The sequence below is a fragment of the Falco biarmicus genome, chromosome 3, assembly GCF_023638135.1.
Source record: "Falco biarmicus isolate bFalBia1 chromosome 3, bFalBia1.pri, whole genome shotgun sequence".
In the NCBI taxonomy this organism is placed as follows: domain Eukaryota; kingdom Metazoa; phylum Chordata; class Aves; order Falconiformes; family Falconidae; genus Falco; species Falco biarmicus.
Genome location: NC_079290.1, coordinates 37,651,976 through 37,679,507, shown reverse-complemented (window position 1 = coordinate 37,679,507; position 27,532 = coordinate 37,651,976). Strand labels below are relative to the sequence as shown.

The 27,532-nt window shown below is 43.8% G+C and overlaps 1 protein-coding gene across 3 annotated transcripts in view; it reads right to left on the bottom strand.

Moving 5' to 3' along the window:
• LOC130146744 (CUB and sushi domain-containing protein 1-like) overlaps positions 1–27,532 on the bottom strand; it is an 83,655-nt gene that overhangs the window by 31,481 nt on the left and 24,642 nt on the right. For 2 of the 3 annotated variants that reach the window (XR_008820994.1, XR_008820993.1), the window contains 2 exons: positions 13,040–13,247; positions 11,394–11,518 (listed from right to left, as the gene is read on the bottom strand). Coding sequence is in view for 1 of the 3 variants with exons in the window: in XM_056333217.1 (XP_056189192.1) it covers positions 13,040–13,247 (208 nt within the window). In the remaining 2 variants the exon portion in view is untranslated. The remainder of the gene's footprint in view (positions 1–11,393; positions 11,519–13,039; positions 13,248–27,532) is intronic. The other variant, XM_056333217.1, reaches the window with a different exon arrangement.

Genomic DNA, 27,532 nt, shown 5'->3' with positions numbered 1-27,532 from the left:
TGTTCAGAAGGAAAATTTAAAAAAATCTGATTTGAAATCTCCTGAACTTCACAGCCACAAATGCTGTGGAGTCAGCGGAGGTAAGCAAGCATCAAGTCCTTACCAAAAACTCCTTGCAGTCTTTCAGAGATTTCAAAACATGGATTCTTGATAATCCATGGCATAAAAAGCTTTGGCATAAAAAGCAAAACTCTTACTTTTTTGGCAACTTATTAAAATCAGAACTTGTGTAAAGAAAGAGGAAAAGCACTAAAGCAAAGCAAGAGCTAACATCCACAGCAAATGCAGAACCTATTATTTCATCTCTTTGGACTCAATTAGTCCAAATTTTACAAAGAACGGCACCGTTACAGATGTTAAACATTAACAAAACTTCCACTAACTTGCTTCAAAATTAATTTTAATTGCAAGCTCTGCTTTATACACATTGCAGGTTGCGAAATTTAACGAGCATGTTATTCTTCCCACAAAAAATCCAATATATTAATTTCATGCTAAAAATCTATAGTTCCTTAAGAGGTCTAAGATTAAAAGAAATAATAAATCAATGACAACATGCTTTGGATGATGGGTACTTGAGGTCCCTTCTACTTTTAAAAGTTTCTTGTTGGTGGGCAGTGGGGGCAGGGCAGATAGATATTGAGCAGCAATATACAGACCCTCCTGCTTAAACAGAAACATTTTTAAAACCGTCTGTTTTTAGAGATGTGACAATACAGATGCTGACAAGCTTTCTCTTTTCTAAACTGGAGGCGAAGCCGAAATCACAGTGTGCATTACCCGTGTTTAAAAAGACCAGAAGTTTTTTTACCGTGAGCTTTCCTCCACCTGCAATGACCGTCCTCACGTCGAGCGGCGCAGACGGAACTGCCCAAGCTTTTCACACCGGCTGCTCTGACTGTCAGGATCCACCTCCCATAGCCCACCGGTAACCACAACAAGAGAAGCCACCCCAAGTTCCTCGGATAAAGGGCAGCAGGCTTGAATTAAGTGCTTGGTCAACCCATCCCCACTGCCACTGCTCCCCTGGGACTTCACCCACCCACACCAAGTCAGTTTTCAGCACCCAATATCCAACACCGCATGGGGCTGGCTTTGAAACGTCTGTCAAGACTTTCCTTTCATTCTCCTTTCCCTTTGACTTTTTTCCAGGCTCCAGAAATTCCAGGGTGGCTTTGAACAAATACCCTGTTGGTTTCTAAAGTCACACAAAGTCACACACTGTGACTGGGGAAATAAAAATAAATAAAAAAAGAAAAGAAAAGAAAAGGAAAGAGAGCACTGCCCTGCCCATCAGGCTGTTTGGAGCACCGGGCACCCCTCCAGGATCAATGGTGTTAATTTATTCTGTTACATTACAGAGCAAACAACCTTATTTCAAAATTCCTTCATGCCAGATTCCAGCCTGAAGCACTTTTTTTTTTCCCCCCCTTTTAAGAACAGCTGACTTATCAAAAACAGGTTTTTCTAACAGAAAGCCAGAAGCTAAGCCACATTATTATAATTGAAGCAATTAATTTCTTTTATGCCTGCCTTTTTAAGGGAGATCTTTAATGCAGGTAATTCTGACTAAAAGAGCTAATTTGAGCAGCTCCATCATTTAAGAGATGATTATAAAAATTAATACAGAAAGTGTAGAAAGAAGACAAAGGCAAGCAGGCAGAGATGGGTATTCGCCCTGTGCCCCAACTGGGCAGTATCAAACTAAAAATGCCTATTTTAAAAGCGTGGGAAAGGCTGATCAAGTTTTCAGGTCTCTGGTGGAAAAGCAGCTCATGACACGTCACTGACACGGACGGATCGGTGGGTCGCTGTGGCACAGGGTGGGAGCTGCTCCCGTTTTGCCTTTTTGGACTTCCACAAGGCAAGAATCGCCGTTTACGCAAAACCACATCAGCAGAGCACTGTAATGCCTCTAGTTTTCCAGAGCCTTGGAAAATTCCAGCTAGCTGCACCCAGAGAGATGGTCATTAGACGTTGGCTGTTGACAGCATTTTGATTATTACTAATCCTCTGATATTTACTGGTGCCCTGGCATCTTCTTGATCCCCGCTACAAATCCAGCCACAAGAAAGGTCCCTGTGAAGAAGAATCCAAACATCCACACTGCAAAACAGCCAAGGCTGTCAAACATAAACTCAGCAGGAGCTGAAGAGATCACGATCTGCCATGACAAATCAAAATGCCACCAAGAAGCAGCAGCAAAACACAGTAGCCACACGAATCCAGAAACATCATTTCCTGCCCCCACCTGAGCTTTGGGAAGGCTGATCAGACCTCCATGCAAGATAGTGGAGACATTAAGAGGCAAGATATTTCAGATTAAGTGTCTGTATTTAATAACTGATATTACTAGATTTGCAGCCTGTGCTGGAGTCAAGGAGCATGCAAGACAGAAAAACATCCCCGTGCCAAACCCCATCCCTGTGCGGAAAGAAACCACTGGACTGGGAAGCACTGGGAAGCACAGATAACCCAGGTGCAAGAAAACTTGTAGAATTCATTATTTTCTTCTTCTGTCCCACAACAGAAATCATTCACATTTCTGCCTATCAGCTCATTCTTGTCCCCTGAGCTCAGCACCAGGTTTTGGACTAACTTCTTGAAGAGCCTTTGAGCCCTCGGCAGGAACATCTCACCCTGAGGATGAGTTTCCACAGTTCAGGTTTCCACAACTTTGATCTCAGACAACACTTCACGAGCAGATCCTGCACTAACCGGCACAGAGCTGCTATTAGCCCTTTCGCCAACGCTTTTTGCTTCCAGCTCCCTTTCTGAAAATCCATTTCTGACTTCGGGAGCCCCTCCACGCATAGCTCACTCCCAGAAGCATCGCACAGATCTGGAATGGAAAATAGCCTCTGTGCTCTCCTGCTTATCCCGTCCGCTCCTGATCCTGGCTGGGGCATCTTTATTTTTTGAAGGAGCAGCAGGTCCGGCCAGCAGTAAACAAACCACAGGAACAGAAGTTAGTTTTTCCCACTTTTGCTGAAAGGTTGTTACTCAAGGACAAGAGGCTTCCAGGACTGCACTACAGCTATTAAATTGCCAAAGTTTGGCTAACCTAAAACTATATATATGGGTTTTTGTGCTCCATTGTATTTGTCAGGACATGTCGCAGATACAGAGATATATTTTAACAAATACAACAGACCAGCTGTGAAAACACACTTTCTCATTCTTCACCGGAATAGTTCTTCCATTTCTATGGCTGTAGTAACACTTTATTTAATCTGTCCTGTTGAGAGCAAGTGTAACAAAACACATTAGTGTTCCTCTAATCTTTGAAACACTGAAATTTTCCTCCCTTCACATCTACTCCCCGTCTCAGCCTGTTTCTAAGAATACCCGGGGAAGGACGATGGAGCTGCTCAAGTGTGAGCATGCAGGGGCCACTTACATTTCTCTGCCGCAATTTGTCACGACTGGAAGGTGCTGATCCCACCCGTCTATCTTGCTGGAGGGCTACACTTGGTCTAAAAAGCAGAAATTAACACACATGTACTTCGCATTACTCTCAGCAGCCAACAAACGTCTCCTAAAGCAGGCTCTCTATAGGTATTTCTTCCCTGTATTTTATGCACTTCAATATTTCTAGACACAAGTGGAAAGATCAGGTTGAAGAGATGCCCGTGACCTGAAAATTACCAAAGAATAAATGACGCTTCTCCACAGCTTGAGCTTATACAAGCCGTGCTAAATGCAGTTCTTGCTCAACTTCAATAAATTAGCGTGTATTGCAAATTAGAAGGGAGTTGTAGTTTAATCACAGGAAATGAGATATGTTAGCATTAGACATACAAAAAAAAATATTTAAACACAAAAGATGAATTCAGCACCAAAAGGCATCTATCAGCTGCAGAAACTGAACGCAGGTGAGCAAACACCCACCTTCACACGAGCAGCAGCTGCAGGGAACCTCGGGAAGGAAACCCAGCAGGCAAAGACCATTTGAAATGTATTTCGTAAAACAGGTGACATCTGAAAACAAAGTACTTACATTATTTAACACAACTTGTAAATATAAGCAAGCACCCCTGGACAGGCCCACAAAGGAACCCCCAAAGAAAGAGGCCTCTGAGAGGATGGAAACAGCTGCAGAGCTGCCTCCGCACTTGCACTTTGAAGCTGTAGGTAAGGGTGAGCGGTGTAAAACACGACTATTACCAGCTCTGGCAGACGGATTCTGACACATAAATGCAACTGTGGAGGATAGAGGGAATACGTCTGTGCAGGCAGACCCCACTGCATCTGCATATCCCCCGGCAGCTTCAGTGACGGTGAAGCCCTGCACCGAAAATGACACGAACCATTTTCTGAACACACACAAAACCCCCCAAAAACGCCATGGGAAGGCAAAGACACCTCCTAGAAGGACCTTGAAGTCAAGTCCGTCGTCTTTCCGACCAACATCTATTTGTCCAAACCCTTGCCTCTCCTGGGGAAGCTCAGTGTCCCACTCTTAACAGTGGAAGAGGAGACACGGTGTTTCAAAGAGGACCCCAGGTGTCCAACTTTTTACAACCTGTGACATCAATTGCACTTACGTACAGTCTCCATCCCCTGCCAAATAGAAGTATTATTCACCATTTTACAATCTAAATGGTCACTTAGATTTTTGGGTTACATCCAGAAGGTACTCTTGAGATTACCAATATTTTTTTCAGCTTTCAGCCCATTGTGTTATACTAATTTTCACGAGGTCTGTCTTTCAAAAAAATTCCTTAGCTTGCAGGTATTGAGTGTTCTTGCAAACAAGCCTGTCTTTTTTACTTCCAATACATGCTTGCATCCAGGACAGAAATAGCTAAATATTACTTTCTTCATTTAGTAACCCTCAAGGATTTTTCGCACACCCCACAGGTCTTCCTGCACCTCATCCCTTGAGGAGCAGGAGCCTCCACATCGGGTTCTCTCTGCCTCAGAGGTGATCAGCAACAAAGAAGAACAAATTGGGATAAAAAGGACAATTAAAACATGATCAGGGTAATTTTCAGCCTGAAAGTATCTTCTTCCTTGGCTTAAAAAGCTAGCCTGAATATTCATGAAAAGCTCTCTACTATCTAGCAAACAGAATTAATCATATTAATGCATGGGAAAAATAAGATTAGCAAGGAAGTGGTATACGAAATCTAATCATGTTTTATTGAATGAAACATGAGTGGGAGAGGTTGTGAGACCCTTTTGGTGTAATTTGTCACCGAAGCCTCCCTCCCTGGCAGACTGCTGGCAGCAGCACAGCTCAGGCTTTTGGAAGCACGCAGCTCGCGCCTCACAGGAGCAGGATGGACAGCTGGAGCAAGGGAAGGGGAGTTCTGCTGCCAAGTGACCTCGGGAAGGTCTTGCACGCGCTGTCACAGCTACATCCTGAGCTGATGAGAGCTAATGTAATCTGCACATTCTTCTTCTCAGCCGGGGTACAGTCAAGTTCTTCCCTTCCCTACCAGAAACACACATACAAACCACAGAGCATCTTTTAACATCTTGCCCTGATCAGCCCTTTCTTCCAGAATTTCCCAGTTATTTCTGCGGTACAACTGGCCAAGGAGCTCTAGGACAATGTGCAATACTATATATTGTATATTATATAATAATATATTATAGAAACCACAAAGCATCACCAATCCTTTTAACTTCAAACCAGCCATCAATACACTCCCGGATCATTCGCATCCAGGAGGGAAGCAATCAGCTCTCCCTCTCAGCCACCACCAGGAACCGAGGGCTCCCAATGACTATTTCCCACCAAAGCAGTATTTTGCAGCTTAAAGCCTTTGTAGAATATTTTTCCAATTAAAAGCACTATAATGCTTAGGAAGAAAGAAAAAACCCAACCGTACCAGTCACTACAGAAGGCTATTCCCAGATCCCAACGAAGATGTAACAGAAATTTAAATAAGTATTTCAAAAGCCACTTCATACACATCTTTTATTCATTCCCAGTCCTATGGAAAATATTACCATGGAAGAAAAACATCTAAGTATTACAGATAAATTATCTGTAGGTAACTAGCTCTTACAATAAGGAAGCTTAATTAATCACACAGGAAAATAAAAGTTTCACACTTGCATTATCTAGGCTTTAACTAGTGATGGAATAAGTTATTTCAAGACACAATAATCTTCAAGCCTTCAGCCTCACACATGCACCAGGGCAGGATAATGCTTATCAACTTGCAAATAAAAGCAATTACTGACTGGAAAGAATTCAAAAAGTGGCAAGTGTGAGCTGAAAATCGTTTGAAAGCAGTCACCAGGCAACCTGTTCTACAGAACCGCTGCAAAGAACCAGGCAGCTGCAGGGGAACGGGGGGGAGGACCCCTTCTAGGCTCCCACGCAGGTTGGGGGGCATCGGAGTTTCACCCCAGCTGGCAACCACAGACCACGCAGCCAGCACTAACCTGGAGTGGGAGCAGCATCGGTGTAAGCGGCAGCAACATCAGCAGGAGACCCAGGGCTCCCGAGCTGCAATACAGCCAGAACGCATGGCAGCGAGTGCCAACATGCCAAAGCCTGACTCGGCAGCCCTCTGCAGCCAAAGCCTGCCCGTTGACTTCAGCAGGCGTCGACTGAGGTCTGAGATGAAAATACAGGCTGAAAGTTCCACAACAACTACCCAAGGATCAGAAGCTGCTTTGATATAAAGAAAATAGGTTGGTTCATTAGAAGCACATACAGGGAAGAGTTTTTCACCACCAACATTATCATTGTCTGAACCAGCCACCTTCAAGGACGCCGGTACTCTAATCTCTTAACGGTAGAGCAGAAGATGTGCGAACAGATTAGCCTGGCCGGTGGCACAAAATAACTGGCATCAAGAGGGAAGCACAAAGCCGATCTCACATAGGAGAACTTTAATGAGTATTAGAAACCACTCAGCAGATAGCCAAGGCTAGTGAGGAGGGAAGGGTCAACTGCAGATAATGACAAGGAAAGAAATGAAGTCAGTTAAGAGGTGATTCTCATAACCATCCTTCCCTCTGACTCAACTCCCCGCAGAAACGCAGCAAGAGAAAACTTGGGAAATCCTTTTCCAGAAAGAGTTGATGTCCAAAAGGGGTCTCCCCTGGGATCAGCTCCAGAAAAGAAGATATTACAGAATTAACCAGAGGAACCTTGAACTCAGAGGTCCTCAGTTCTCCTTCCAGGAGAGCTGAAGCAGAGCAAGATGCCTGCGTTGCCTTCACATCAGGCACAGTTGTGCTAGAAAAGTAATGCCAAATAGCACACACGTACACGTTAAGGCATGCTCCCCCACTTCTAGGAAATCAAGAGACAAAGCTAAACCCAAATTCTACCAAAATTCAGTGCAAAAACAGCCCTAAGGAGGAGAAGGAAAACATTTGTGCCAGACAGACATGCAAAACATAGCTCCAAGGCTGAAAAGGCAAAATGAAGATGAGACACTGAAGAGGAGGAACCAGATTCAGACAGAAATAAACTCCATCGATTTGGCAGTTACTTGCAGCCTTGCTTCTCCCACTGCATTTGCTTCGCACGGGATTATTAACAGGAAGGGGGGAAACGTTTCACGGGGGAAAGCACTGGGGAAGGCTCAAAGAGTGGGAGGGCAGCAGAGGGGCAACTTGACAGATGATGCAACCCCCCCTGCTAAAATAAGACTTCTGTTCCAGAACGTGGAATAATTAAGTCAAGAGGAGGATCATCGGGAAGAAAAATACCAACGACCCAAGACTCTGCATTAATACAGCAATTCAGTATGTGCTCATGTCCTCTTGGAACAAAATATAGAATTAAGGAAGTTGAGGAGAAAGCAGTTTCTAAAGGTCCATGAACCAGATTTAAAAATAATAATAATAAATAAATAAGGGAGTGAGTGGCAGCTTCATTTCTTTTGAAGATAAGCATGTGAATTTTAAAAAATGTAGCCACATTCAGTAAATAAAGAATAAAGAAACCTAATTAAGTTCAAGAAGAAATGCACCATTACTGGTTTGTCATTCAGAAGGGTGGACACAGCCTGGATTGCTCCAAGGAAATCGATAAAGCAGCTGTAGCACTTTCCATTCCCAAATTAGGGTGGGATTTTATAGGTCAGGCTAAACAGGCTCAACATTTGGACAGAAACCCAAGGATCCAGTGGCAAACGAAGGAATACAAAAGCAAATCATATTCCCAGGTCACCATACAACTTCTCAGTGCAGGACTATGAGGTGCTTTGCCAGGTAACATTCTGTTGCAGCCCGGTTCAAGCAAAAAGATTATGTGAAATGAGGTTATGGAGGGCAAGAGGTTAATTGCTACACTAGAACCTAATACAAGGCTAAAAAACAACTCAAAAAGGTTCTGAACCTTCACATACTGAAGTATTTTTTGATCTGAAAAAACCATCATATGACTATGTAACAGCAACAGGAGCACCTTTCCCAACTAAAATCCCAGTCTCTCTGACCAATTTGGATTCCGATAATCTACCATACGCAGCTGCAAAACGCAACATAGTTATGAAGGATTTGAAAAGCTTCATTATTAAAGAAGTCATCTGCACCTCAAAGTAAACGTCCCATCGGAAAATTAGAAACATCTAATGAACTTCAAAACATGCCAGACAGGCTGTCACAGACAAACGAGATACTTGTTAAGATTTATCTCATAGAATTAATTCATCTGGCAGGAGCAGAGGTTTCTAGTTTCATCAGTGGAATGAACAGCTATGGAGCCCCACACATCGTCTGAGGGGAAAGGCTATCGCTAGCCACTGACCTGGTCAGCAGATGGGCTGAAGCTTACAGCATCTCCACTTTCTCCCGGTCTTCCAAATCAACAGCACAAAATAAGCTTTTTATATGGCAAATATTAGACCGTCTTCCTACGTTTCCACAACTTTGAAGATCCCTGCTCTAGAGAAACTTAGTTGCAGGCGGCTCTGCATAGCCTGTGAACAAGGCTTTGATCTTTTACCTATTCTGCCCGCTTCAGCTGTATTGGAATGGCTGCAAAAACCTTCTTTTCTAAATATCTGCATCATACCCAGCAAAAAGCACATTTGATCTTAGTCAATCCCTGTAAACACACACAAATAAACTGGATTATTAGTCATCTCCTCCATCACCACCTTCTCTGACAACGGCACCATAATGCTTTAATAATTGTAATCCAAGCCATTACACCTAATATTAGATACAGGTCCCAGACCAGCTAGGTGGGATCTAAACAGATGACAGAAGTGCAAGAGACAGACAACCCCATTTTCGTTGTCTGCATGTAAACTGCAGCAGCCAGGCACAAACACGGGAAATCCAGACCTCTTCCACCACAGGCAAAGTAAAAAGTTACCCCCTCTGAAGTGTGCTCAGAGTGCAGCCACGCAATTGCTGCACCACACACTGCTCCTTCCTCTAAACCTTTTGGGGGGGGGGGGGGGGGGGCAGGGCAGGCATGGAGGTACGACAGGAGGGTACGGCCACCAGTCCTGAGCTGTGGTACCCAGGCTCCCACCACCCCTGCTGGAGTCCCCATCCTGTCACCCCAGGCATCCCCCAAGCAACTTCTCTAAGGACTCACGGAAGAACAGGCAGGGGATCAAAGACAGTATTTTACACCAAGTCGAACCCTACCCAAAGCTTCAGAGCAACCCCCGAGCTGTTAAAGGGAAGCTGAGGCTGGGAGGCATCTGCCCCAGAGCAGGTTCAGTGCCAGCCAGGACCACCTTGGAGGTTTCCTTATCATCACAGTCTTGGGATGGTTTAGGTGCTCAGCTTGAAACACTTTGGTATTTTCAGCATAGCTGAGCACCCACGGGGATGCTTGCCACCAAATAAAGCTTTAAAGTGGGTACCACAACAGCCATAATCAACAGATATTCCTGAGAGGTGTTAGCCAAGGGATTTAGTCTGCTCCGAGCAGACACTGACACAAAGCACATGATCAGCAGAGCTCAGTCGCCTTGAGGGCTGCAGCCCAAGCTGCTTGCAGGGGGTTTCTTTTTTTACATGTAATTATAGAGAAAAAATTAATTAGTTCTTTCAGATCCCTCAGAGCTAGTAGAAAATAAGGGGGGAAAGAACCCCAAGCCTTGAAGACAAGAAAAAGTCTGGGGATAACGATGCAAGAGACCACATCACTGCGTATCCTGCTCCAGTTCCAGTGCATCCTTGTAGAGAAGGGATGCGATACGGATGTGATAAGGATGGCCACTCCAGCTAACCTCCAAGGAGAACAGGGCAGCTACTGCCATCCTTCCCATTTTTCTTTTTAGCCTGGAGACCCCCCCCATTGTCATTTCCAATCTGACAGGCTCTTTTTCATACTGCTACTTTTTTTCCCCTTCCTCTTCTTCGCTCAGTAGAGTTTTATTTCTCACCTGTCAAGGAAATCTAGGCCCAAGCTCTCCTGAGAGAAACCACGATAGCGGTTAGAAGAGCTGTAAATGTGTTATTTTATTAATACGTCTCAAATAGCTACTCAGCTCTATTGCTCGGCTTGACGTATGGATGCTTAGACCTGCGATGCCCTTTCCCTTTCAAGACCTTACTGCAGGATTTGCATCCAGCAGGTCAAGGACCAAACGCAACCCGTTGGGGGATTCCCCAGGGAGCAGTTGTGCGCGCCGAGATCAGCGTGCAGCGCGGCTGATCCAGCCGGGGCGACCGCCCAAGGCAGGAGGGTTAAGGGAACCCGGCTCATAAAAAAGCAAAGCAGCATCTATTTTTAAAGAGGGGAGGGTAAATGACCACACAGGAGATTTTTAGTAAGCCTGCTTGCTGCGCTGAGCTGTACTGCTGCTGTGGTCTCATAAACACCATCGTTAGATAACATTCCACAGCTTGAAAACACGTACAAATTACACTCCAGATGAAATTTAGTTTTGGTTGGGGTTGTTTTTTTTTTGAGTACATCTCTGGACAAGATTAAAACTATTTATAGTGCTTAGGAAATGAAATATTTAGCTGCAAGATACTTCAATAGAATGGTTTATTTGGTCACTAGTCTCTCTGCCACATTACAAATAATTAAAACTAGGTTTGGGGGGGGGGGGAAGGGTTTTAGCTATATTTTCAAGCTGAATCATATCAACATGTTTAAAGAGGAGATAGGAGCTCCAGTTTTTTCCCCCTATGGACAAAAATTATTAAAAAATGGGAAAAATGAGTCATCTGAATTTAATTACCAAGCTTTGAGTTGTGAAGGCTGGCTTTGAAAAATGCAATTCAAAACAAGACTCTTTGTAATTCTGTTTATGGGACTGAAAAGTTTCCTTCTCACGAATACTAAATGAGATCCCTTTGAATTGACTGCCATGTTTATCTCGCCCATGTGTATTTCACGGGACTATAAAAATGCAGGATGAACCTCGAAATGCAGGAACAGCTTCTTCCGGCTGCAATGTGTTTGTGTGACCTGTTTCACTCATTAACACAGCGCAGCTCACCTGGGCTGCTCCACCAGCCGATTCAAACGGGAGTCCACTGCTGCTACAGCTTGCAGAGTTCATCCAACTCCCAGTGAAAATCCATTTGAAAGAAAGGCATCATTAAAGATGCAGCACATGGGCACCTGGGGGGCAAGGGGGAAGGAGGAAAGCAAATACATCATTATTCCCTCTGACAAGGCCCCCAAACCCATGTCTGTAACTTCAAAACTCCATAGCTACTAAATCTCCTTTTTTAAAAAGAATCCATGTGCATGTACGTGTGCTACTGAAAGTCAAAGGGCTTAATTTTCTAAGACACATTTGCCATTTTTAAAGGTCTACCATGCTGTATTTATGGGGAGTTTACTAATTTATTTTTTTCCCCCCAGCAGTTCACTCTGACAGGCATTGTTGTATTTTTGATATGACAAGGCACAGCACTGCAGTGGCAACAACTCCAGGCTGAATAATGTTTCTTAACTAGCGACATTCATCTTTACCACACACCACAGATGACTGATCCTCACTGCAGTACGTAATGGCTAAAATCTAACAGTGCCCTAAAATATTAATGCATGCTAATAAACAAGGGTTTTTTTCCACGAAACAGCGACATCTAATTTTCAAAGGGGTCCTGGGCACAGTAAACAACTGGTACATGGTAAATGGCAAGCTCTCTCACATCAATACATTCTAGACATTCAAATCCTATTCCCCCATAATTGCCAGGCAAGTATAAATCACTTAAATGAATGTTATTTGTGGCTGTGATAGAATCCTCATAAATAATTGTAATTTAACTTCCTGCTGATAATCCCAGGCAACACCTAATTATTTCAAACGCTTAATTCTTCCCTTCTGGAGGGATGTTGGGTTTAAGACTACTCCCTTCCATTTGCTGCTAGTTAGGACTTCTAACCATTTGTTAAGTGCTACCACAATGCAGAAGATCACAGTGTCTAGATTGACTAGAGGCAGAGGTGTCCTTTGCTGTAAAAGCAACATAAGCAATACATCACATTCCTTCTGGAAGCTCTCACTTCAGACTACACAGCACTGATCATTTGGGTAGCTCTTTTATATCTGGGGGAAAAAAAATATCAGTGTGGCATTTATTATACATAAAAGCAATATTTCTGAAAGCAGTGCTCTAACGATGGGATGAGAGAGGTATTGAAATTCTATACGCAGCCTTCTGTCTAAAGGACAGACTGTCTCTAGAAACATTTGCCAAAAGTTCATTAACAGTAAAGCCAACCTGTCAGCAACATATTTAGCAATAATCAGAAAACAATTCAGGAAAAACAAGGTTTGAGCAGGGTTTCCTGGGTTTTGAAGTATTGGGTCTTCCGTGGTGAGTTTTTTTTTTTTTTAATTCTTTATTTCTTCTAACCAACTAAACTATGAAATCTTATTGCAGAGAATATGATTTAAAGTAGATTAAAACAGCCACTGCAAAGTTTACCAAGCAAATAAGCATCCCAGGGAGTTTCATTAGAAGGCAGCAACAACCTGTGCCTGGGGATAACCAGGAACTACCCTCATTCTGGCACAAACCCTCTTCACTCCCAACACCCTGTGAAGTCTGGATCTACGCACACAAACACCAGCAGGTACGACACGACTATACAGATAATAACGAAGTATGGCCAGCAGCAACCTACCAGGGTGAAGATCCCTCCGTTCCAGCAACTTCTAAAACATCGTATCCATCTTCCAGCTGAAAATCCATGAAAACCAGAGCAATAGTGTCTCCAGGTTCAGCAAGGATAGTCCACGTGCAGTCCGCGTTACTGCCGTACTCCAAAGGAAAATGAGGGCTTGAGATAATTCCACTCTGTCCCCGCAAAGTCCCTCCACAAGCATCATCAGCTGGAAAGAGAACGCAAGTTACCAGATTTTGTTGGAATGTGCAAAGCAGTACATGAAAAAAAGAATGAGCCCGAATTCAAAGCAAAGCTTTAAAACACCCATTGCTTTTGTCAGGATGTGTTTTACTACATACTATTATTAAGAGACAAATACATTGCAGGATGCAAAATCCTATTAGGTCAGCCAGTGTCCCCTGGCAAGTGCCAGCTTATTCCCCACTGTACACTTACTTGTGATTTGTTTAGTCTCACTCTAAACACCCGAAGTGACAGTTTCCACCACCTCCCTGGGGAGGCAGCTATTGGCGTAATGCCTCTCGCTATCAAGACACACTTTCCTCACATGCTCTTGGCCAAGTTTTCTGTTTCACCCCTTTATTCCTGAGCAGGATCCTCCCCAGTGTTTCCCACAAGTTTCCTCACATCCGCGCAGCCAGCCAAGCTGGAGGAAAACCAGCAGAAAGGCAGCGACTGAGAGGGTTTTGCAAACCTCACGTCACAGCGGGGAGAGGCTGGTCTCCACCTCACGTAGATCTCAGCACCTTCATCAGCCACAGAAACATCCCCAACATCCCGGGACAACAGGACTTAAGAGTACAAACACTGTGTATATATATATATATATATATATGTATATATATATATGTAATAGAAAAGGAGTGGAGTTCCCACACATCTGCCTCATGGGTCTTTGTTGACTCTGTTTTCTTAAGGAAGTATGCGGTTACCAGAACCATAGTGGTAAAAATTTAACGCTTTGTTCAAAAACCTAGCAGGCACGTTTCCTGGGCATTTGCCTGGTCATACACTGGATTTCAACTTTGCTGCAGGTTCCTTCATTTTTACAACCTGACTTTTAGCAGCAGGAGCAGTTAGAGCAATTAAAGGAGGAGGATCTAAAGAAAACATGGGCAGGAAGATAAAGGAAACCAAGAATTAATGTAACCAGCATTGGGGCAGCTCACTGCTCTTGTACATGCAGCATCAGCTCAGCATTTATTTGGAAAGCTGCTAAGAAAAGCCGGTTAACTTTACAACATGTATTACTGAGCATTTCAGATGCTTTAGTCAAGGGGCTTGGGGCTTTACATCACGAACACTTATTTTCATTACAAATATTTTTTTTAAAAAAAACCTTCCAAACTGAAATTTAACACAGGTGAGAACAGGAGTTAAGTGCAATGGGTCGTTGGCACTTAAGGAAAGGGCAGGATGGCGCTGCAGGCCTGCTCGAGAGGACCCTTCAGCTTTTAGACCCATTCAGGACTTGGGGTCTTGTGCTGTCAGGTTTTCTCAGCAGAGCTGAAACCTGCAGTCTCTAACTCATGAAACTTGAAAGACAAAGTCAGACAAATACACATGCCAGCTCTTCTCTCCCCCGGCCATCTGCTGTCCCAGCACAGCCAGCCACCCGAGCAAGCAGAAGGCAGGGGCAGGCACAGGCTTCCCAGTGACAGATGGCAAGTGATGGTGATAGGAACACCCCAGGCTATAACGTCTTGTTTGTGTGGCATTAACACACCGCGCAGGTTGCACCGGCACCTCTGAGCCTCAGCAGAGACCACGGCCCTTCGCAACCGCTGCTGTGCTTAGTTGGGGATGGCACATCGCTCGTTATGGCGGAGCTCCCAGCAAGACAGAAAAAAATAGGATAAAAATCCCCAGACCTGTAGGCACACATGCAACTGCTTCTGGACCATTCCAGCAGCCAAAACTAGGACTGAAAAAGGCCGCTGAAATCCAAGCATAATGCTCTATTCCTGGTATTCTCTTACGACAAAGTTGTTTATCTGCTGCAGTTATAATGTCAGTGAATTGCAGTTTTTCAGACACTGAAGTACAGTTAGAATCCTCAATAAATTTAGGCTGAAAGATCTCTCGTCTAGTCCAAGCACCAGAAAACCCTTCAAACTTCAAGGCATCATCCACAAGATTCACAGTGGAACCTCCAAAGGAGGTCCACGAAAAAAAGTAAAAGGGCTATTTCAACACCGCCCCCCCCCCCCCCCTCCCGTCGAGCAGAATGCAAATGCTTTTCAGAGGATGAATGGATCCTAGCCAGAGAGGATAAGCACAATTCACCAGTTTACTGGTATGTTCAAATGTAATTTCTCATGAGTAAGTGCCCTTGCAGATGCTAGAGAGAAACAGATGCAAATAAGATTCTGGGGCAGCGAACTCAGACCACACGCCCAGCAGCAAGACAGAGCAAGAGCAAGGTCATCAGCTGCTTCAGCAACACACGGGGATCTGAAGAGGCAATTTATCCTTAAGACAGACTTAACTCCAGAGGGGCAGCTATCTCCTGCATGACGTGTTAAAACATTGTTTGCTGCTGCTGCTGGCCCTGGGCAACCATTCCAAGCATCTTTGCAAATAAGGTCCCGCACCGCTACCACGAGACATCCTTAAGCAACCCAGCCACTGGATGCGAACCCCGCGGGGTCAAAGGGCACAGGGGCTCTTGGCCAAACACTTGCTCCTAACTACAACCATGCATTCCTGCAGCTCAGGTCTACACAGACCCCCTAAACACACACCCCCAACAGCAAACACAACAACGTTTTCAAAGAAGCAACTCCTAATGCCAAGTTCTCAGCCACGTTCACCATCAGAGCCTGATCTGGTCCATGAAAGCTGCTGTCGTACTAGAAAGAATGCAGGAGGGGACAGCGAATACGCTCAAGAATTTTGACTCAGTGCTATAATTAGCTTTCTTAACTATATATAATTTTTTTTTTTTACAGGACTAACCTAATTTTAAAGGAGAAATTTACACAGATGTGGGTACCACTAGGCTTGCTTTAATCACAGCTCAGAATTGGGCCACTCATGTCTGTGTAGATTTTTCCTTGAACACTAACTTAGAGTAGCTGAAGATCTAGCCAAAGGTATGGTGATTTTGGCTTTTTTTTTTTTTTAATTGAAGGGGAGTTTTTAATTCCTTGAAAATTTTTCATTGCAAAAGGCATTTAATGGAAAATGTATTCTTCCTATCCATCTCTAAATACACACTTCCTAAGTTTGTAGAGGTTGTTACTGTGTAAATATATCCTACAATCTTGTAAAATCTTCTTGAACAGCCCTTCAATTATTTTGGGCACAGTGCAGTCTAAGCAGCTGTGTGAGTTAGGAAGACAGACCACTTTTAATGAGATTATGCATATTTGATATGCTTAAAACATAGCTTCACAAATTTTCTCAACTTCTCAGCTGGCTTACTAAATTTTTACTCAACTGCCTACCAGAATCATAAACCTATCAGTTCTACTTAAATTCAGCAAACAACCTGGGCAAGACTTCTCTCCGCATGCGTGAAAGAGCTTTACAGAACAGATTCAGATGTTTCCAGATATTGTTTTGGTGCTTCAAATGCACCATTTTGCTTTATTTGAAATTAAATGACCCAAGCAAGGGTTGTTCCTTCTGTGGCTACAGCGTAACAGAAGACAGCATTCTGAGTCCACAGCGGTTTTTGCCTCCAGCGCACCAACTGTCAAGATAAAAACCCAGCTAGACTGGCAGGACTGGGCTTAAGGCCCCATTTAGATCAAGATAAAGGTCTTGGTTTGTTCTGTGAATACAGAACAATTGTGCAGAAAGCGTTTCCAAAAAACCAAGATGCAACGAGGAAACCATTCCAGATATTTCTGACACACATTATTATAGCTGGGATAAATGTCAGCTTAGCCCAGGTTTTACAGTCTGACCCAGACTCGCTGAGGACTCTCAGTCCTCCAGGTGAATTTCCAAGTTACACACGGTCCACCAGGCCCAGCCCAGCTCCTCTGCTGGGCAGCCACACCTGCCACCCAGTTCTGCGCGCTCCTCCTTCACCGATCAGCATGGAGATGTCACTTCTGCTGCTTTGGTGCTCCCTGAATGAGATCACTGCAATTTTAATCCTTCCTGCCACGTAAGCAAGAAACATAACTCACCAGAGCAGAGTCTGTGCAGACTGAATTTATAGTCTCTTTTAGCTCAGAGTCCAAGAATCAATTTTGATATAACTGTGCTTTCAAAACCACTGGTGAGCCACAGCACTAGCTACTTTCACCGGCTCTGCAGAGACACATTTCTCCAAGCCATTCCTTCTGCATCTGGAATTCCTTCCTCCTTTCCTTTCTTAGTGAGATTACACTTAACTTATAAATCCCAACAAAAGGATGCTACACAGACCAAGAAAAATAACAAAAGCATTGACCTAAACTACTTGGCTCAGTCATCACCACACGCTCATTTCCAAATTAATCTCCACGATGCTTTGTTCATCTGTCTTCCCATTATCCTGCACTTGCAGTGGTAGTTGATGTCTTGACTTCCAAGGGAATAAACAGAAAGGTCTCTGCTGCTAGAGATCCAGGCTGAGCAGGGCGGTATTTCACTAAGACAATCTGCACTGTATTTGTTGCCTTCCTAGAAATTCAAGGCAAGAAACGGATTCTTTAAGAGGACACCTCCAAGACTGCCATCACAGCGTCAGAAGCAACCCCAACACCGGTGCACGACAGCGCGCCTTTGGCCAGCACAAATGCCAACGCCAGTGGGACGGGGAGATCCACGCAGACCGGTGTCCTCTCCCCTCTTCATCTATAACTTTTAGGCCAAGTACACAGGGATACTCCATGACCCTCAAATATCTTTCACCAGTGTTTTAGTGCAATCTGTTTTCATTCAGCAGAGTTTTAACCTTCAGAATAAGTGTCCAGTGTGTGCTACAGAAAAGGAAATAAATGGTGTCTTTTTCACTTCATTTTATCCTTTTTTATGTCATGATTCATTTCCAGCACAGCCAAAGATAAAGCTAAATGGAAATTATTTTTTCCCCTCTAATATTTTTTTGTTCACTAAAAAACAGCCAGATAGTTACTTTTGGATAAAAACAGACCAGAATGGTTCACCATCCATCATCTTTGTGGTAGTAGTTCTAGGGCTTTTTTTGAAATTAATTTTCAGTTTTCAATTTACCTTCCTGGAAATGTGCTACAGCAACTTCAGTGAAACTTCCAAGAGTACCATGTGAGCTGAGAGAGGATTACTTTAGATTTGATTTAGTAATCCCACTACAGAAATAGCAAAAGATTCAAAACATGAAAGCAGTAACATCACAGGAGATACAGCAACAAACAATCCCTCCTATCTTCAGAGATGCAGCGAGCAGGGATCCTTAACATTTGGGACTTTACACTGCTCATTTATTATTTTTTTTTATACTTTCAAATAAATGTTGTTACTTGCTGAGCACAGTAGAGGAAGCCTGGCTAGAATGAAGATACAGATACTGAAGCCTGGCTACAGAAATCTTTTGCCAGGCCCTGAAGAACAACATCAGACTGGCAGATGCTCAGACACCAGTAGGTGCTCACTTTGCAGAACCAGTGGTCCTCACATCCCCTCCCAACCTGGGATGCTCTCCTGCATCAGCAGCCTAATCAGCGAGGTACTTGAGAACGTGCTTTATCTTTTATCTCTAGTCCTGCTGCTTTTCAGTGCCACAACAGCTTAATTTAAAGTATATGGTTAAGTGTTTTGCTTAGCAGGAATGGATTTAAGTGTATGTTTAAAGGCTTCATTGAACTGGCATTTAACAGCTGCAGAGTAACTTGGAAAAAAAAACCAACTTCCCCAGGGAGGAGGGTGGTTTTACATTTGTTTTCTCCATCTTCCTCCCTGAACTGAGGTTAACCATTCCAAGGGAAACAAAGACCTGCATCTTTTTGTAACGTAAAAGACAAGCCAAGAAAAGCAATATTGCAGTGGTTATCAGCACCAGAAGACAACTGCAGGAACCAAATGAAAGCAGAATCAAAACTGCAGCCCCAGAGAGTTCGGGTGCTGTCCCAGATGAAGCAGCTTGCTCCACTGTGCACACCAAGACAGAAAGCCAAGGATCCGTGTGAAAAAAGGGTGTCAGACGTGCAAACCCTGATTCGAACTGATTCCATCTAGACAGTGGGTGCCAGCGTTGATCCGCTCTGCATTTTGCTGGAGAGTGTCCCTGGCCAGGGAACGCTCTTTGTTCTTTAAAAAAACCCCGTGTCCAACTTTAGAGACCACATTGTTTATCCACTTATTGATCTTCTCTAGCTATTGGCTGATTACCCAGAAACAGAAATCGTAGCCAACTACATCTGTTTTAATAAATATTTCTCAGCAGAAGAAAGGCATTCACCACAACACATCATGCCTAGGTTTTTTTCAGCCGCTTCTCTGGAAGCAGCAGGTAGCAAAGCACAGGGCAGCAGCCCAAGCCCGCGGGGATCCCTGCGCTGCTGGTGCTCCTCGTGTCTCACCTACAGCACTGCCTGATCTCTGTGCCCAGACACACGGACCTGCCAAGTCTTCCCACCAGCATCACAGGCAGCTTGATTTTCTTTCTTCTAGCGGCTTCCACACTTCTCCCCCACCCCTCACTCCTGGCTTTCAGAAGCCTTTGGAGGGGCCGCAGGGGATCACACCCCACACTCCTGCTCCAAGCAGCAGCCCACCCATCTTCTCAAGCAAGACTGCCGGAGTTAGCGCCCAGAAGTATCAAGGTTAAACCATGAGTAACCCATTCTCTCAGGAGGAGGGCCAGAAACCATTAACTCACAGATTCCAGTTACTTCAGCTTCCACTCAAACCACAGAAGGTCTGGCTCACTCCCACAAAGATGCATGGACAAATGACTGTTTTCCTTTCTCATCTGCCTGCATAATGTATTCCTTCTAATTTATTCCCTCTTACAGTTAGCTTTCTGTACCTCCTTTAGGAAGCTTGCTTACTTGATCCCACATCACGGCCAATACCGTAGGCATAACTGAGCAGGACATCACCCTTAGGGAGCAGCACATGAACTAATCCCTGATATCACACAGTTTGTGGGGAAGCGCCCTTGAGAACAGGCAAGGAGAAATGCTATATATACCATCGAACGGCCAATAGTAAAAGCAACCAGGAATGCTGAGCTCGCAGCGTGGGCACCTCCTATCAATACCCAGAAAGCAAACACGTTTCAGCCATGGTACCACGGAAAGAGTCCACTGAGCTGCCGTAGCAATTAGGTAGTCTTCTGCTTCTGGCACTACAGATTCATTATTAATTTGCGGTCATAACTGATTAAAAAAAAATAATCTAGAAGGTAATTTTATCCTCCTTGCAGAAAACAAGGCAATAGTAATCTAATTATGTCACAAAAACATGCCTAGGGCTCAGTCCTGGTTCCTGAATTCACCGGTGCCTATCTTGCAAAATTATGCTTGTGGCAAGTTTTGCAAGCTATGCAATAACACGCACTCATCTCAGCGAACAAGTTTTTAGCCCCACATGGAATCTCCCCAATGCCTGAATACATTCTGAAGCAAAAGCTTATTCTGATTTCAGGGACCTTACTCTGATTTCAAGTCCTTGTCTGTTACTTAAAAGGTAGATTATGTAGATCTGGGTGCTCAGACCTGCCCTATCTTTTCTTTCATACATCCCAACCTGTGATGGACATTAAAAGGACATTTATGCAAGCTAAGGTTAAGGCAGGCAGGGAAGGTGAGAGGGGAAATGCCCATGAGACTAGGGTTTGGTGTGGTTTGTTTTTTTTAAAAAAGAAAAATAAAAAGAAAAGCAGCTGCCAAAAATCCTAACTTAGAGAGTTCAGAGTGGGTATCCAGAAAATATCCTTCAGTAGAAGGGAAGTACAACGTGCTGATGGGCTTCCCCGAGACCCCGCAGAATCACCATCCGTGGAGCTTTCCATGGTCCAGCCAAGCAGAAGCACAGGTGACCCCACCTAGTGCTGGTGGACACTTGGGCGTTGAGGGGGAGCCTGCAGCAGAGCCCCCCTGCAGTCCCCTTGTCACTGCCACCAGGAGAACATCTGCTGCTTCCAGATCCATCGGCTCATTACAGAACCACCAGACGCCCGCAGAACCAAAGCGTATCAATAAAAACACCCCGCATACTTCCAGCGAGGAGTTCTTTTGCGTGTGATATAAAGACTAGTCACTTGAAGTAAACATCTCCAATTCAAGTCAGAAGGTGACTTGCCTGTCACTTCTGCGCATGTGGCCTGAAGGACGTGGGTGTAATTCTGTCCACTTTTGAGATGAGACGTGGCTGGGTTGCTCTGTACGCCTCTCACGCTGCCAAGCCATGCAAGACGAGCCCTACAGGGGCACTTGCAGCCTGCCTGCCAGTTTAGATCACTAACCTCCACCTTGGAGACCTTGGCACTGACTTATGGATTTGAGAGGGAGAGAGAAATGTCCAGCCACCCACTTAGCATGTCTCCAGCTGCAGTGGCTGCTGGCCATCCTTCACTGATGAAAAACCTGCCACAATCATCAGCATGAGTACACAGCTCCAAACAACCCCCAGCTTCTAGTTGAAGAAAACAAGATGGGGGATGCAGGGAAACCTGGAGACACCACCTATCAAGCCATGAATGTTCCTGTCCTTCCACGTGACTCATCAGCAAAATGGAAAAAAATTCACCTCGTGCACTCTTCTCGCTAGACAAGATGCTGTGAAGCTTTGCTCAAAGGTTAGGACTGTGCCAATCCAGAAATGCTCATTTAAGTTCTATCTAGAATAGCATGATGATCCCAGTACTTCAAGGAGACCTTAAATATACCAGGAATTGATGCAAAGAGACATTACAAATGAAAAATCCATATATACATGCTACAACAAAGCCATCTATTGTATAAGTATTGTCATGGAAACAAGACACGGCTTTGCTTTAAAGGACACTCACAGCCCATGAATAGCAAGGACTGGGACTAAACCAGGATAAAGCAGATACCTCAAGATCTTGGAACTGGCCTGAATCTTGCTCCACTACATGGGACAAACCTAGGCGTTGCATAGATTTCACAACACTGATCTAAAAGCTGAATGTTTGGGCTTTGATAATACAACTCTACACTGAGAAAGGTCACATTGAAAGAGCTGAAATGCAGCCACAGAAATACCACGTTGGGTTTCCACATGCAAATAACAAGGAGGAAAAAAGGTGCACTTCACTATTTCAACATGACATAGCTCAAAAATATTTTTTTTCCTCTTCCATTTTTCCATGCTACTTTAATTATGCTGTTTATATGCAACACAAATCTACCCTCTAAGGGCAAAGATGCAAACTCTACTTAAACTTCAGGTGGGGAAGTGCGAGAAACAGCCACACTCACCCACCCAACCTTGCATTCTCTACTGCAGATGCTATTGCTGCTGAGAGGAAGGCAAAAGAACAAAACCTGTTTATTAAGATAGTTCCCTTAACCTGTCTGCCACAGAAGAGAATACTACTCAGCTTCTGCCAGCAGTTTACGCCTTGAACATTTTCTATTAAGAAAACACTAAATCTTAATCTAAACAGTCTTCAGCTCTTGAACCCTGCAAGCAGGCAAAGCATGGAAGCTCAACCTCTTTGAGCAATCACGCTGGAAATAACATACACAGCACCTATTAGACATGCAATCCCATCTAAAAAAACCTAAAACCTCTTTTCTCTGGAGCTACGCACCAGGCACTGAGAGAGGAAACCCTAGGGAGTCAAAGCAACACGAGCAGCAAAAACAGGACCTGCTATGATCTCTAAAAGATCAACTAGAGCAAGGTGACACAGGAGCCTCACACTCAGCAATAGCTCACTAAAACTTGCAAGAGGTTCATGCAGTGGACTTCTCTGTGACTGCCACCACAGTCTTCATCATACTAGCTGAGCCGAAACAGTATTTTTAGACTAAAACCCTTTATGAGCTGTTCATCTTATTACTGCTTCATTCCATTCATTAAATTTTTAATCATGTCCAAACAACTGAGTTATTAAATAAATTCCAAAGCAGCACAGCAGGCTGTGGCTTATGCAAGCTAAGGATCAGAGAAGTAGGAGAGAAAGGCTACTTTGGCTGCAGATTAAACCTTCCCATTCTCACAAAGCAACCGCCACACATTCAGGATTACGGCCACTTCTCAGTCCTGTATCCTGCTGACATCTTAAAAGACATTCAGGATATGATTTACTTGATAAAAGTTACAGGCATCTCACAAAGGAAGGAGAAAGTTATATAAGTAACCTTTCGGTAATGAAGTCCCTGGTGCAAACGCTTTTGTTAGTCTCCACTGGAGTATTTTTAAGTGCAGCTTTGTACGCTGCAACACTTGAAGCTTTCCAGACAGCTTCAACATCTTTAAACTGTCTTGAAAAAAGCAACTCCACACTGCCGTGACCCCAGGAGAGATGCTAGACTTCACACCTCGCATCGCTTACAACAGATTAAATGGAAAACTTCTAGTGATGTTTGAAGACATCCATCCACCTGCTTCTGTAAATACCGAAAGGCTTCACTGAAATCAGGGAAATTGGTGGGCCACAACCAGCATTACACAGTAGAAGACCGGAAGGAATTTGATGTTGTCCTGCAGCACGATTCTTTCCGGCTTCACCAGGCAATTCCCACAGAGGCAAAAGGTGCGTCTCCCTTCTTGCAAACCCTGGAAAGGGAGTCCTTGGAACAAGGTTTGCTGCCTGTGACAGCACAAATACATCATAAGTCTTGTGCAATGTTTTGTTACAGGACACCTACACACAGATTAAACAACTAAAGAATACAGGAGAGAAAAAAAAAAAGCATTTCATAAGCCAGGATAAACATACTTTCCCAGTTACAGGATTACACCTGCCATTCAACCCCATCCCACCTCAGTTTTTCATCTGCCAAAGGCAAGTAAATTAATGCTGTTGGTTCTTACAGCATCCTTGCCCCACAGGCTAGTACCTTCATGCAAGAACCCCCACCTTCCTGTCCGAATCACTACCTGATTCTTCCAGAAAGGATCATTTTCCACCAGATCAACTAAGGCCTACCAGATCTTCGCCTCCAGCCAAAAAATCTATTCTCTTGATCAAAGGCTTCAAACCCCCCTTCTACTCACGGGTTTTCCTCTGCCTCTTTCACCCACCCCAGGGCTCCCAGTGGCTCCCAGCCCCAGGGCTCCCGGGCTCTGGAACCAGAGCAAGAAGCCTCAGCTGGGCTTGGCCCAACACCCTTCCAGGGATGAGCGGCACAGGCGAGCCAGTAGTCAGTTTTGCTCTCGCTAGGATTACAGACTGCTGTCTGGTAGAATTTGAGCCATGCCAATGTTTACTAGCACTGAAAAGCTACCCAAGGCTCAAGTGAAATTGGATATATTCCACAGTACAGAGACGTAACAGAAAGCTTAACAATATGTGGCATTTATATAATATTTTATATGTTCAAAGCATCACTCAGGCATTACCTGCAGCTCAGGGGACTGGTCAGCCAGGCTGGAAGTCTTTTTAGCATTAGTTCTCACAGGATTTTCTGATAATGGATTCTTCACTTGTGCCAGAAATGCCATAAAAAGATCTGTTTAGGGGGTAGCACAGCCTGCATGCTTTCATTGCAACCTGCAGTCCCAGAAGAATACCAGCCACCCTTTTACAAGCTTTGAAGTTCTCATTTTAATTGATTTCTAAACAACAGATTGTGATAGTCCTCCTTTTATCAAAGACACTCATTGACTTCCAGCACTATAGCCCGAGACAAAAAGCTGGGACAAACATTCCAGGGAGAATTAACAGCCATCATTTACGTACACACAAGTTGCACCAGGCTTCCTTGCACTTTGGTCCAATGCACTTTCAGCGATACAGATTTTTCTATAAAATATAAAAGTTACAGCTGGTTTGCGCACCGAGAATCTGCTTATACATAATTAAATACCTGGAACAAGAAAACTAACTTCCATTAAAGTTTTTGTTTCCACTGATTTTCTTACCTACCAGCTACCTGAGGCTACCAGCTCAGGAGGACACCAACATGCACCCACCATCATTAAAAGAACAAGAGATGAAGATGTTGGAAGATAGTTTAGGACAAACGCATCAAGAAAGCGCAATGCAGACAACTTGGTCATGTACCCATAACAGAGCTACCTGCTAATGAGATTACTACATGAAATATGCTAGCACAAACTCATTTTCCTCCCACTGCATGTTTCTGCAAGGCTGGTCTAATTTTATAGGATGAGAGTCTGGTGTGGGAAGAACAGGATAAAAGAGAGATCCACGACTGTAAGAAATTTTAATAGCATAAAGGTTATCCTGTGTTAGTTTACAGAACTGAAAACAACATAACAAAATGTCTGGGAGATTAATTTCAGGAGAGTCTGGGACCTGGATCTCTGTCCAAGACTCTGAAAAATGTATGTACAACATTTCTGACACAGCATGTAGAACAAACTGCTCTCTTTTCTACAGACCTACAGGACAATTTTGGAATCACCTTTATGTCATTTCCATTAGGACTATGGAAACTCTTGTGCATCAAATACAGTCTGTTTTCTTAGTGAGCGGGGCTTATGTAATTTTTAATATCACATAAGAGTTCACTGGATGCCAAACTACAGGATCTATTCTATTAAAATCCAGGACCATTCCAAATGCCCAGTCTCAGACATTTCTGAGCTCTAGCCAAGATGGATGAAGCGTAAGCTCTGAAGTGATTAGTCTGCAGGAGGTGAAAATTCATGGAATTTAATGACACCACTGAAAAGAAAGCTCCAGCAGCAAGTGCTCGGGCTGAGCAGAAAAAGCAAACGGTCTAAAAGGGATAGAGGGGTCGGCAGAAAGCTGAACCATCAGACATTCCCATGTTCAGAAGATAAATGGACAGCCATTTGCATCTTCAACTACAGACGGTCTTCAGTCGAACATACAGTCACATAAAAACATATCACCTTTGCTTACAGAGCAGAGATTTAAGTACAAATGGAAATAAAAGAGTAAAAAAAATTATTGTAATAAGGGCAAGGAAAATCATGAAATCAATGTGTTCTTCATCAAGCAAGTAGGAGATACCATTTTCACAGAAGCATTTCCAACAGGGCACAGAAGAAAGTTATCAATCCTAACAGAGAAGTACACTAGTTATATTTCAGATGTGACATGGTACATAAATACATATTTGAAAGACTAATCTTAAAAACCATCAGACAGAAATAACAAAGAAAAAACGCTCAGAAACTAGCCACTTCTTGCAGCAATGAGCTCTAATGGATCAGTTGGAACCCACGGTTTTGTGCTTTTCATACCCACCATCTTTCTTTTCTTCAGCCTTTTTGTTCTAAGCTGAAAAGATGCAGCCATCCCATCCCTGCTGTTTATGGGAGCAGCAGCACAACTGCCAAATCCCCCACCCTCCATTCCCAATTGCTTATTATCAAGAATGGAGACCACAATATTGAAGAAGCAGTGTGTATTTATATCTCTTTGGCAGAAAGATCTATTTAGAATGCATCAGATCGTCTTCTTCCCAGTCTGAAATACACCAACAGCATGTGATTCGTCATCTGAATTCAGTGTTTCCTAATACAGAAATACCCGAGTAAGAAAATCTGACCCATCAGAGAAGAAACACTTTGATGTACACCAGTGCTATGAAAGACTTCTCATAGCTAGAACGGTTAAGTTCCTTTATTAATTTTAAATAAAAGCTGCGTGTTGAACTGTTTTGGCCTTGAAACCAGTGGAAAAGTTGGGAAGAGACAGCTACAGCCTCTGGGGGGAAAACCCAGCACCGAAAACGCAGGGAAGAGGAGTCCAGTGCATCCCACCTGACCCACTCAGATGGTACCTCTCTGCTGCAAAAGCACAATGGGGCTGTAGCGAGAGACTCCTCCTGGCTGAGTCAAGTCAAAACAGGTGTACGCAAAGCGCATGAAAACAGTGCGAGTTAATCCTTCGAGTGAAAGTTATTTTCAAAGACCTGGTCTGTCAATCAGGGCAGAGGGAGGCTCCGGTGAGAGAAACAAAGAGGAGCAAGACCAACGGTTCAGTTATATCCTTGCAGATGCGATCTCTGACTGTGAAATTTCCAAGATAGAGCACAGCACAGCACTTCCCCAGGGGCAGAAGGCAGTCACCGTGACTTTATCAAGTAACTAGCTATAATTTTCATGCAAATAACAAGAATAATCAAGTGACCATCGCAGCTGTGTCAGCCTGAAGAAAGTAACATCTATGAGCTGATCAAAGCAAGCAGATGACCTCAGAGAAAGCATGTTCATGATGTTATCCATCCTTCTACAATTCATTTGCTTTGGTGTGAGCTAAATCTTTAAAAAAAAAAAAAAAAAAACACCACAAAACCCACAAGACCTCTCAGACTGCTTATAACCGCACTGTGAGACTGCCACAGTCTGTGCACACCAACCACCTTCCACAAGTGCAATTTATATTTACTGGTCAATATTCACGTGTAGCCACTTGATTATTTTTACTCAGTTTTT